General features: G+C 39.9%; 1 protein-coding gene across 1 annotated transcript; it reads left to right on the top strand.

Moving 5' to 3' along the window:
* The first annotated feature begins 10,895 nt into the window (after positions 1-10,895).
* On the top strand, positions 10,896-12,424 carry LOC128532228 (transmembrane protein 271-like). Its single transcript, XM_053506462.1, has one exon. It carries the CDS (start codon positions 11,307-11,309, stop codon positions 12,114-12,116), a length of 810 nt encoding a protein of 269 aa, XP_053362437.1. The 5' UTR covers positions 10,896-11,306; the 3' UTR covers positions 12,117-12,424.
* The last annotated feature ends 335 nt before the right edge of the window (positions 12,425-12,759 follow it).

The following is a 12,759-nucleotide window of genomic DNA, read 5'->3' as shown; positions in this document are numbered from 1 at the left end:
TGGATTGTTTTTTTATTTTTCTGCATCCATTTTTCCATCATTCTGATTGGTCTCCTAGAAAAACTTTGCCACAGCATGGTGATGCCACCACCGTTGGACAGTATGGACGGTTTAAAATAAGGTGATGGCTGGTGCCTGACTTCCTGCTTGAAAATATTTCAATCTTTCTGTCACCAGGCAAGTGGATTTTGTTTCTCATGGTCTGAGAATCCTTCAGGTGCAATTCACACAGGACTGTCACATGCCTTTGAGTGAAGAATGGAAGTTCTGCAGTGATGGTTATCCTACTTAATTGTCTCTATTTTTCTCAAGGGAACTTGAGATCTTATTTGAGATAGTGACATTTAGGTTCTTGGTTACCTCTCTGACCAAGGCACTACATCCCTGATTGCTCAGTTTGGCTCTGTGACCAGATATGGGAAGACTGCTGGTTAGTCCAAATCTTTTTCATTTGAGAATGATGGAGGCTATGGTGCACTGTAAACCCTAATGCTCAAAGTAATTAAACATTTAACTTAATTACAATTAGTTCAAATTAATAGACATTAATAAATATATAGAACTTTCTGGTATTTATGAGTTTTTTAAGAGAAATTACACTTTTCAAGTTAATCAGAAAATCACAAAAAAATATCAACAAATTTGATATTTTGAGTATCTCAGTGGTAGGTGGTTTGCCTGCCATGCGAAAGGCCCAGGTTCGATTCCCAACAACTGGATGAAGTGCCTGTTTCCGGATAAAATGCAAGGGTTGTGTCAGGAAGGGCATCTGGCGTAAAACCTGTGCCAAGCTTGTGTGCTGACCGAATTGTCCGCTGTAGCGACCCATTGCCGGGAGCAGCTAAAAGACCAACAACACTTTGATTTGCAACAACTAAAAAAAAAAAGATAATTGCTATGAAATAGTATGAGTTAGGCTACTCAGTAATGCAGGTAAAGAATGATTAATATAAATGAGTACAACAAACTCAAAAACTCAAAGTTCTGTTTACTTAAAACTTTACTATAGGAAAATAGAGTACCTCCCCTACAAAAGAATCAAATTGTATACACTGCCGTGCCACAAAAAAAAACAAACAAAAAAAAAAAACAGTGGGTAATGAGGTTAATCAGAAAAAAGGTTTTAATTTGCTAGTGAGCATGAAGATTGGACTTTGGACGAATGAAACAGGTTGATGGGGTTAGCTTTGGCTGGTCAGGTCTAGGCTCTGTAAAATAATGCAGCAATAAAATGAAGCCTGCTTATGGCCTCAATGTAATTATTGGCCCAGTTATCACATTAATGGAGATTTTCTACCCTGATGGCACAGGCATATTCCACTCAAATTGTAAAAGAGTGGTTCTGGGGGCATGAGGAATTGTTTTCACACATGACCCCACCACATTGTGTGCTGTAATCAAGGATAAGGGTAATTGAATGAAATATTAGTGTGTGATATATATATAAAATGGCCTACATTGATTCTGGAACAGTTTAGTGATTATAACCTGATGTACTCTGCACTGTCTAGCCAAAAAAAAACTTGCTGTTTCATCAAAAAGTTCAAAGTATTGGCCTGCATCAAGCGAAGAAATTCTTTAAATTACTGGAATTGGGTTAAAAACACTCCAATTTTAAAACCTGGAAGAATAGTACTGAGACGGCACAGTGGCGTAGTGGTTAGCACTTTCGCCTTGCACCTCAACGGTTTGAGTTTGATTCCATTCTCTGTGTTCATGGAGTTTGCATATTCTCCCCGTGCTTGGTGGGTGCCGTTTCCTCCCACAGTCCAAAGATATGCAGGTTAGGCTAATTGGCGTTCTCAAAATTTCTCGTCGTGTGTGAATGTTGTTCTGTAATGAGTGTGCGTGTGTGCCCTGCAATGGATTGGCACACCTCCCAGGGTGTACCCTGCCTCGTGCCCTAAGCCTCCTGGGATAGGCTCCAGGCCCCCGCGACCATGAATGCAGGATAAAGCTACCGAAGGTGAATGAGAATTGTACTAAGCTGTCAACTTCACCAAAGAAATGTGATCAGAATAAATGACCATGATGAGAGATCACTTAAACACTTCATGAAGTTAACACCAGTAGAAATCACAGCTATGTTCATTAGTGAACGTAAACTATTTCCAAACTTACAAGATTGGGTCTTTGTGGTCATAAGAAAACCACTTGTTAGTTTTGAAGTTTTGGAGACTTTGGAGCAGAGAAAAAAGGTCAGGTGATCTGATGCATTCAGATTGATACTATTTTAGTGTAATGGGTGTGTCAGGATAAAAAAGGAAGTGCATGAATCGATGCACCCATCATACATAGTGCAAGCCCTTGGAGGCAGTGTTATGATGTAAGTTTGATTCAGTTGGCCAGGTCTAGGCTCAGCAACGTTATGTGGTAATCATATGTAGTCAATTGATGACCTGAATGTATTAAATTATCAGGTTATCATAGTAATGTGTTTTTTTTTTCCTTCGTTGATGGCACAGGCATACTTCAGGACTCAGCTTGTGGAAGAGTATGAGGAATCATTTTTGATCAATCACATAATTTGGCCCCCACATTGTGCACTGTAATTAAAGCTAAAGCATGGCCTAGGGAAACATCACCATTGAGATTGAGCCTGAGCATACTACAGCACTGAGCATTACCTTTAATGTTTTACACACCTCACTGATTACCCTTAGTTAACGCTGACTGATGAAGGCTTATATCATTAACTTTATTCATGGGAACCTACTTTATATGTCTAGCACCCTGTGATTACCTTTAGTGCCTGGTGCTCTGACTAACTACAGCTTCTGATGCCCTTAGGCCTTGTTAATTTTATGTCACCTTGCACTCCTGTGAATCATCTGTATGCTCTTCATCTTCGCTTATGACTGAAATTCTGCCGAAGTGGATGGTCACATATTGTTGCCTATAAGGCTGCAATTCCTATCAAACAGTACCCAAGAATTCTCCTTGTTTTTTCTTTTGGTTATATACCTGGATGCAGTAGTTTTTGTACAAAGGTTTAACCATAAATTGCTATGTTTCTATTCCAGGCCTATCATTCACACTTAGATAATTTCAACACACTTAGTATTATTTGGGTTTGTAATATCAACTTGTAGATTAGTTAACATTTATAATTTCTATATCTGGTGAAGTCAATGGGTTTTCTTTAGACTGGTTCTTCTAAGGGTGTCTCTCAGGGAGGTTTTCTTTGCAACTGCTGCCTCTGGCTTGATCAATAAAGGTCTGAATCTATATCCAGATTTTCCTTTGTGACAATATCAACTGTTAAAATTGCAATACAAACAGGGTTGAATTAAATTGAAGTATTTCATTTTGCTACTCATATCTAGATTCACAGGCCTCACAAGTGTCGAACCGACTTCTAAAAATAAATAACATGCACCGTTGTTTTTCATACATGGAAACGAGGAAGGAAGATCTTGGTAAGCTTTTTATAGCCACCAAGGGAAATGCCAGGTACATGAAAGTAAATGAGGTGGAAACTCATGAGAGATGATCTGTAAGAAATGATTTCTGTAGTCCTGTCTCTAAATGATACCAATCCATTATTAATTTCAGGTTGTGCCAAGAACCCAGTCACCCAACCCAAAGTACAACGTGACAAGTCACAGAGGTCTTTCATGGTTTTAAGTTAACCTAGAGCACGATCATCCATGCGTGGGTGATGATGGGTTTGTTTCAAATGACTGAAAAATGTCTGTGTTACCATAGCGAGTACATTGAGGAACTTTAGACATTTGAAAAATTGATTGCTGGGCTACACTAGGCCATGATTATCTGTCCCTCTCTCTCTTTCTCTCTCTCTTTCTCTTACTCACACACACACACGCAGATAAATGTAGCTCTTCATGACACAGGGTAGGTAAGCCCTTATCTGTTGTCGAGCACAGGGAGGGAATACCAATGACTTCACTGATGCTTGTTTCAGTGCCTTATTTAGTCCTGCACATTTCTGTTTTCCTGCTGTATATCAAGCTATGGTGTTATATTTCTCAAACTAATGTGACTTATATGTCACTCTGGTGTGTTCATAAGTATGATTAGGACAGTAAATATATACTACGGAGCTAGGAAATAAAAAAGAAAAATTATAACTGGAATAAATATGCATGCTATGTGCTGTAATATGCATGTCCCTGTCAAGTACAGTGGAATTATATCATTATAACAGTGCATCGTATACATAAGGAAGCAGAGTGATTTGTTGTTCTGGAGCCGTTTATTAAATTAGATTGCACCGTGTGAGCTACCTGAGACAAGACCCTGAGTCCTGCTTTGAAACTTGATAAGTTCAAGTCTGTTCAAAGCTTTTTTTTTTTGGTCAAGTATCTAAGACAGGACTGTAATTTAAAGAGGACTAAGAACCTATTTAAAGTTCTATTTTCCTCTATATTGACAATATACTGATTTCATGGGTATTTGTTTCACCTGCATGTCAAGCACTGAGATCATTGGTTAGTGTGTTGTTTCCACATGAATGTCTATCCTCATTGCATAGTTCAAATCAAATGTGTAGGTAAGCTAGTGTCCCTCTCCAGCTTCCTGTTTGATTCTCTGCGGAATCTTTCAGGGCAGCTGTAGCTGTCATACTCTGATGTGTACTGTATGTGCTCAGAAGTACATGATAGTATCGCTCTGCCTTGCCTTCTCAAACATTTTCCATTTCCCACCATAGCAACCTGATGCTTTATTAGAGACAAAGAAAGTGTGTGTGTGTGTGTGTGTGTGTGTGTGTGTATCATGAGATTCAACAAATAGCACCTTCACTTTCTTACCCTTTAATCTTTGTTGTCAACAACTGCTAGTGACACTCACTGGTGAGTACGACTATAGCCCCAATTTGCTCTGAGTTACTGTTTAGCTTTTTTTTCCCTCCCCCTGATCCCCCACCTCCCCAACAGCATTGGAGTAGCAACAATTTTTATTGTTTTTTTTTATATATACACTGAGCACATTTGGATTTGAGACCAAGAGATGAACATTAGACAAACAAATTACTTACAACATTGTCTTTTGTTGGATCCCATCTATTTTTTTAAGTGATCAAAAATACTGGAACATCTGACAAATGGTTGTTTCTTGTTACCCTGCTGTGCTTTGTTAGATTTTTTGGGTTTAATCAAATAATAGTTCTGAATGTCTATGTTTGGTTTAATCCTAGGGTGTCACCTGTGAAGACATTTATTGTTGATGAAAAAGATAAACCAACATAAACACCACCTGAGACGCTTCAGGGATTTTAAACTGCCCTTTAAGGCTATAAGTGACTTGTACATCTGCACCATCAAGAGCATTGTGATAAGCAGCATCACATGGTGGTTTGGAAACAGAACCAAGAAGGCCAGGCAGGTCTCCAGAGGATGGTATGATCAGCTGAGTATACCATCTGCTTTGAGATACCTGACCTACAATCTTTCTACAGCAAGCAGTACTGGATCAAGATAGCGAATGACCTCAGCCATCTGAACAACGGACTTTGCTTTCTGTTGTATTCAGTAAGACGCTTCTGCTTCCTGAAGGCCAACACAGAGGAAATGTGGAGAAGGATCTTTCCACAGGTCATGTGTACCCTCAACCTCAATACACCTAGAACTGGACTAGGTTTGGGCAACATGAGCAGCCAACCAGTGTGGCATCTTGCAGGGGAGGGCACAGTGCAGCCACTTAAAAAATTAATAATGATTAGAACATTTGCATGATTTTCCAACACTCATTTGCATATCATATTAAGGATATCATTACACTGTGTGGGTCAGTTAACAATGACAGAGCAGGCGTCCTGATTCTAGGCTTCTGTTTTGGAAGGTCTCCCACTCAGAAGTAGAGCTATGTGTGTGACCTTAGGGGGAAAATAGCATACCTCTAACTTTGTACAGCAGAGGACGTAATAAAATCAGTCACACAACAAAAAATGCTACCAAATAAACATCTATAATACTCTTAATATGTATAGCACTGTATAGTTTTAGGTGGCATAGTGGTTAGCACTATTTTAGTAGGTATTGCATAGTGGTTAGCACTTTTGTTTCTTACCTACAAGGTTGAGGGCTTGATTATCTCCTTAAGTCTCTGTGCGCTATACAGAATGATTGAGTGAGAGTGTTTTTTCTGGTTTTTATGAAATCATTAATATTATCTAAAACCAGTCTGCACACCTGATAATGTACTGATAAAGGGACAAATATGCAGAAGAAAAAGGTATGCAGCTATGTTTTCTTTGTGAGCATTATATGCATGTATGTTGTGTAGCCTTCAGTAAATCCCTTACAACATAAATGGAACATTATTCATTTGGTTAACTTTCATAGAGGTGACATCATAAAGGTTGTATTGCTTTGACTGTACTGACCTGGTCATGGCAATTTCCAAAAACTTTATAAAACTTTAAAGATATCTATATTTTATATATATATATATATTGGTGGGTTTATTAGTTTTTATTTATTTGCATTTTCCCCTGGGATTAATAAAGATTTATCTTATATTATCTTTTTTGGGTTTTACAAATTAAACAAGTTAAATAAAATTTTAATAAAAGCAAAGTGTTTTTTATTTTTGTTTGTTTTTGCAGTTTATTCGAAGTATCCATTATACATAATACATTTTTATATTTTTCTTTTCTACCTGTATAATAGTAAATTCTGATTTATGTAACAGTAATAAGCATTTCATTACATATCTTACTATGTATGGTTGTGTGACAAAGTTTGAATTTGAAGACCAGAGAACTGTCTATGGGAGAAAAATAAGCTGGCGAATTAGTAGAAAATTATCACATCGCACAAGCATTGGGCATAGCCAGTTGCACTAACAGCTAGACACTAAGCAGATTGGCCAAGAAAAACAACAGAAGTTGATGATAGAAGCATTGTGAGAGCTGTGAAGAAAACAGTTAATACAACAGCCAGTGACATCACTAGCAGCATCCACAGGGTAGGGTGTACAGTATGCATCACAATCCAATATTTAAATAAGAATTCTAGAGCAAAATACCATTAGCAGTAAGAAACAGAAGTCCAAATTGGAATGTGCAAATTAAATACGAAGTTTTATGATTCAAATCAAAGTAAGTTAATAGATCTATGCTTACTGAAATTTTTTACTGGGAAGTGCCAAAAGTAAAACCCTCTAGATGAAGAACACATTGAATCAAAGTGCAGCATATACCATGCTCTTAAGAGAATCTGCACATGCAATTGGAAAACTACTCTTAATTTTACGATTTCTCTCTCTCTCTCTCTCTCTCTCTCTTTTATAGTTATCAGATCTAACACACTTTCTCCAGAGACTGTAAATCTCCTGCATGAATGTCACAGAATGCCAGCTCTCTACTCTACTGTTTGGGAAAAGAGCTCAATCTAAAGTCTTATATAATCATACACCATTTGATTTTCCTTTAAAAAAATATTTTCTAAAAGTGGTCACATATGGCCAAAAAGTTTGTAGACACCTGACCATCACACATACATGTAGGCCTTCTCCAATTTTTTGCCACAAGGTTTGAAGCACACAGTTGTTCAGAATTTTTATGCTTTATATGCTGTAGTGGTACTGTTTTTCTTCACTCCAACTAAGGAGGCAAAAGATGTTCAAACATTTTATGTTATTGAGCTTCATGAAGTCGTGGTATCCAAAGATTGGAGTGAAAGAAGGTTACTGACCTACACAAAGGGCTGACCTCTATCCCACTGGACACCTTTCATTGCCTGACTTCACTCATGCTCTTAAGCAAAAGTGACTGAAAATATCCCTCCTTAATCTAGAGGAAAACCTTTCCAGGGAAGGTATAGGGTATTACAAGAGCAAAGAAATGACTACAGGATGCCCAAAAATATTTTGGCCATATAATGTCTGAAGGAGTGAACTTTTTATCTGAGCTTTCCAGCTTTGTCTGGTGTAGGTTTGGTAGGCCTGAATCTTGACATCCATAACAACAAATTTGTGGTTTATAGTTTTTAATTTCGTAGGGGTTATATAAAAAGTCTGTTTTCACTGTAATGACCATATGCTTACCTGCTGGTTGGCTCCCCAAGCATGACTAATGCTTGCTCTGAAAACCATTTATGATGCCATTAAAGGATCAAGTTCCAGTTTCATTCTGCTCTTCAAAGCATCATTGCTTAAATTATTTTGAAGGTATTTGCATGTACTATTCACAATTTCTCCTGCAAGAGCTTTCTCTATAAGTTCACCAGATGTTGCATAGTTTTAATGAATAGTTTACCACATCCATCCTTATATATTGACTAGTAATTGTAATCAGACTCACAAAACATTGACTGCTGCATGAACTCTTAAACCTGTGTCTTTGTTCTAAGCTTGCCATCTTCTCAGAGTGAACTTTTAAACTGGGAAGTTGTCATATTTAATATCATGTAGAATATCCCCCAATATCTACAGTTCCTAGATGGCCAGTATTAATGTAATTTAATTCATGTAAACTTAAATGTGGTAGGGATATTCTTTATAAAATGTAGACTGGAGGTTAATTGGTTGTTCTGGCATATTGATTAGAATTCCTTCTGTAGTTGACTTAGGTCTAAACAAGATAAGGAAAATATATTAACCGTTTCTGGTTACTGTGGCTAACAGTGCAGTTGGTCAGTAGTATGTGAGGACTGTTCATACTCTCTGAGGCATAGTGGCTGAGTTGTTAGCACAGTTGCTTCTCACCTTTAGGGCTGGGGGCTCACGTTATTCCTTTAAACTGTTTGCATTTTCTCTCTCACTTTTTGGCTTTCCATCAGGTACTCTAGTTCCCCCACCTAGAATAGGCTTACTTCCCCCCCGGAGCCTCCAGGATAAGTGTTATGGATAAATAAATAAATGAAAAAATGAAATATATTCTCAGAAAAGTGTACTGTAAAGCAACTTACCCTTTAATAATAAAAATAATATGTATATATTTTTGTGTGCATATGTGTTCATCAGTATTTGGCCTTGGCGATTTAATGAATATGATTCACTGCCATTTAATACCGTAGGCCCAGTTTTTGCTCAGTCTCCTCTATCCCTTGGGGGAACTGTTTGCAACTGTAATGATTATGTTTACTCTGGAGCATTCCTGTATCACTACAAAAAAGTAATTATGCAAACAAAACAGTTCTATACTATAATTACCCTAAAGAGTGTCATTTCATAAGTGTGTATAAGACTATAGTTTGAACACATTTGTGAAGCCTGTCTAGTTGCTGCATGTTAAGGAGCCTGAACCTAAGGAAAGCCAGAGACATGCAGACACCTGCAGCTTGGCTTAATTGCTGTGATTAGCTCCCTCATGGGAATAATTGTTGGTTGCTATAGCTGAAATTAGTGCTTCTCTGTATAATTTAAACTGTTTTAATGTGAATGTATTGGGATGATAAATAAAAACAGTTAGGCAGAAGCAATATACACAATCTTGCACTTTGCAGAAAGCTGAGGCAGGAAGCCTAAAGACATTAACCTCATTTTAATTTATATGTGATTTTTTATACATGTATGTTTGTCCTAAGGACCTTACATTGACAAAATTATTGATGCAGATATTTAATACTATGCCTCAGGTACCAGTAGTAACCAGCCTCATCTGCAGTACCAACCAGCCATATTGTTTAAAACATTAACATTATAACCACGTAGAGTTTATGCTCCCCTTGTGCCTATAATGCCTATAACCAGTTAACATTATAACCATCTAGATTTTAAGCTCCCCTTGGGCTCCCCCGGGGTGGCTTTTGTAGCAGGATGTTGGCAGCAGATCCTGTGGGTTGTGAGGTCTACTTTTTGTGGATTGGACTTGTTTATCTGAAGCATCCTATGGGTGCTCACATGCGTTGGGATCTGAGGAGTTTGGAGGCTAAGTCGATACTTTCCCTGATAGGCCCTGTGAACAGCATGTTGCACTGGGTGTTCTGGTTTCCTGTCTGATTTTTTTTTTTTTTTACTTTACGGGGTTTGTGCTGCATTGGAACAGATGGTTCGGCTTTTGAGTCTTGGGTGCCCATGATCCTGTCCCAAGTTTACTGGTATATAATTAATAATCAGCTTTATTTTATGTGATGTTAAAGTTATGGCTAATTGGTGTGTAGTAGATATGAGTAAAAAGTGACTTTGTCCATATGGTTTCTCAGTTTGTTCTCTGTCTATAAACAAGCATGAAAGTGGGTTATGGGTTATTAAGCATTTTGGCATTATGCACTTTTTGACACAGAAATATAAAATATGAAACATTTAAAGCACTTTTTTCCGTTAAAAGAGACTTTGTGCTATCTATTGCTCTATCAGACTATTCCCACGGATTTTTTCCCCTACAAACCAACTAATTGGTTATTTATTGGTAACCAATAATTTTTGGCTATAAAAAACACACAAATAAGAATACAAACAAACATAACACCCCTTAACAAACATATTTACACAGGAAATCAGTTTTAAAAACAGAAGGCTCTGTTTACAAGATGTTATTGATCAAAAACTCCATGACTTACATTTCGAAAGAATTGTGAGTATAGTTATCATGTCAGCCAAACTCATGTAACATTAGCCACTCCCTAAAATCTGAACTCCGCCTGTAACCCACTAGGCAGCGTTTCAGCACCATGGACAGCTCATAAAGCTCAACAAGCTCTTATGATGCATATACAGTGGTACAGACTTTACCTTCACTTTCATCACTGCAAGCGTTAACGCAATCCTATTAGAACTTTCTATCACTTCCTTTCTCAGTAACAGACTGAATCATTGTTTCTGAATGTTATTCCTACTTTGAGCGATATTATAGTACGTAGGTCGGCTTATATATGAGGAAGCTGTTTGCATATAACACCAACCGTCTCGAGATTCTGTTTAAGAATGGGAAAGCAGTCAAAGAAAGCATCACTATGTGTCGCATTCTCGAGTTTGCAGCCAGTCGGAGAGGGACGAGTTCAAAGCTCAGACTGAAAGTCAGTCTCACTGATGTGCGCTCGCTCACGGCGGCGCGCGCTGGAGGGCTGTAAGAGCCAGAGGGAGCGTCTTTCCTCTCGGTTTTCACGACTAAGCCCTGCACAAGTGGATGGCGGGAGAAGGTCATGAAGGTAATCGCTACCTTTAAGCTGGATTTGGGCGGCTGTTACCGCAGAAGGAGCGCGCCCTGCCCATCAATTATTCATCCGTTGGGGAAGCGGTGGGAAACGGCGGCACGGCACGTGGCTCCGCACATCCTCCGTTCTCCGAGCTGCCATCGGCGAGTCATGTCCCAGTGTGAGGGCACTTCAAGAAGAGCAGGCGAAGAGGACCAAGGAGGATGAAGGAGGGTAACGGGCCGGACGAGGCAGAGGAGGATTATAATGAAGTTGAGTGGGAAAGGAGCGTGCGCCGTGGTCTCCAGCAGCCTGCTGTTCGCGTGCGCCGTGAGCGCGGCAGTGGTCGGGTTCGAGTGTCTTTCTCTGGGAGCCAAAGTGAAGGCGCACTTCCAACTGAGCGCGGCTGCCGGCGCGTTTTACTCGGGAATCCTGCTCGGACTTGGACAGGCACTGCTGGCTATGGCGTTGCTTTGCTGCAGGGGCAAACCTGCTTGTCGCAATTTTTTCCTCTTCGGGCTTCTCGTGTTTCTACTCGGCGTGCTCACGGCGTTCTCGGGCGCAGTGGTGGACGGCGACGCCGTGTCGCTCGTGGAGCGGAAGTACTCGCGGTACTGTTTGGACACAGTGGATGTACCTGCGGCATGCGGGCGCCTCAAGGATTACCAGCGCGGCCTGGTGGCGTCCACCGTGCTTAACGCGCTCGAGTGCCTCATTGGGCTTGTAAACCTTGTGGTGATTAAACGCTACCAGGCGGCTCAGTTTTACCGGAGGCGCCGAGCGCAGAGGCGCAGCGCGCGCGCCGTCCTGCTCGCCGAAGAGCGCGAGCTCTCAGTGGCCGCTGACTTCAGGTCGGTCTCCTACATCAGCCTGGCGGTGTGCGGCTCCCAGGTGCGGGAGGACGGTGCGGAGGCGCGAAAAAGCGGCCACCCGTCTATCGAACTACCAGGTTACGCGCCTGCCCCAAACGAGCTCCACCACGTGTGCGGTTTCTCCTACCCGCCTGCTAACGACTCGCCCCCGGCCTACGAGGACATATTCCCCGGAGAAAGGAGGAACAAAGTGTTGGACTGTTAAAGTAGAGAGAAAGCCTATATACAAAAACACTTCTCTAAAGCTGCAGTGACAATCACTGACGATTTTTCCTCTGGACATCAGACGCACGCGTGTTAGCGTCTGTCTCTTTTCTCTGCTAAAAATAAGCTGATTGTTTTAACACATTGCTCCCTTCTTCATGCGAAGCGAGCAAGTAAGTACACGCTACACTCAGTGAACTGAAATGGTAAGAGATATATTCCGATCATAAATATAAAGACCTGATGACTTTTAACACGGCGTTTGTTTTCAACCTCTGATTGTACACAACATCTTATGACCATGTAAGTTGGTTGATGTCACTCCGTTGTTTGGTTGTCATATTTCCTCAGTTTGGCTCATGAATAAAAAAGTGTAATCACATTTCTATGACGCAGACATTTAATGCAAATTTTATCAATCTAAAAAACCAAACAAAACTTCTGTTATTTCAGGACTTAATCAGATAAAGATGGTAGTCTTGTGCGCCTCTGTTGTTCTTTAGCCTACTTTGTCAATAGATAATTAGGCTAGCAGCAGACAGGTCTTTGAAATGCACCTGGGATTCATTTTTGTCTCTGAGCAGACTGGAGACACAGAGCACAGAGAAAAACACGATGCAGTTCTTTGATGCAATTACAGCCTA

The sequence above is a fragment of the Clarias gariepinus genome, chromosome 10, assembly GCF_024256425.1.
Source record: "Clarias gariepinus isolate MV-2021 ecotype Netherlands chromosome 10, CGAR_prim_01v2, whole genome shotgun sequence".
NCBI lineage: Eukaryota > Metazoa > Chordata > Actinopteri > Siluriformes > Clariidae > Clarias > Clarias gariepinus.
Note: the sequence above shows the minus strand (reverse complement) of the source record. Positions and strands in the feature narration are given on the sequence as shown.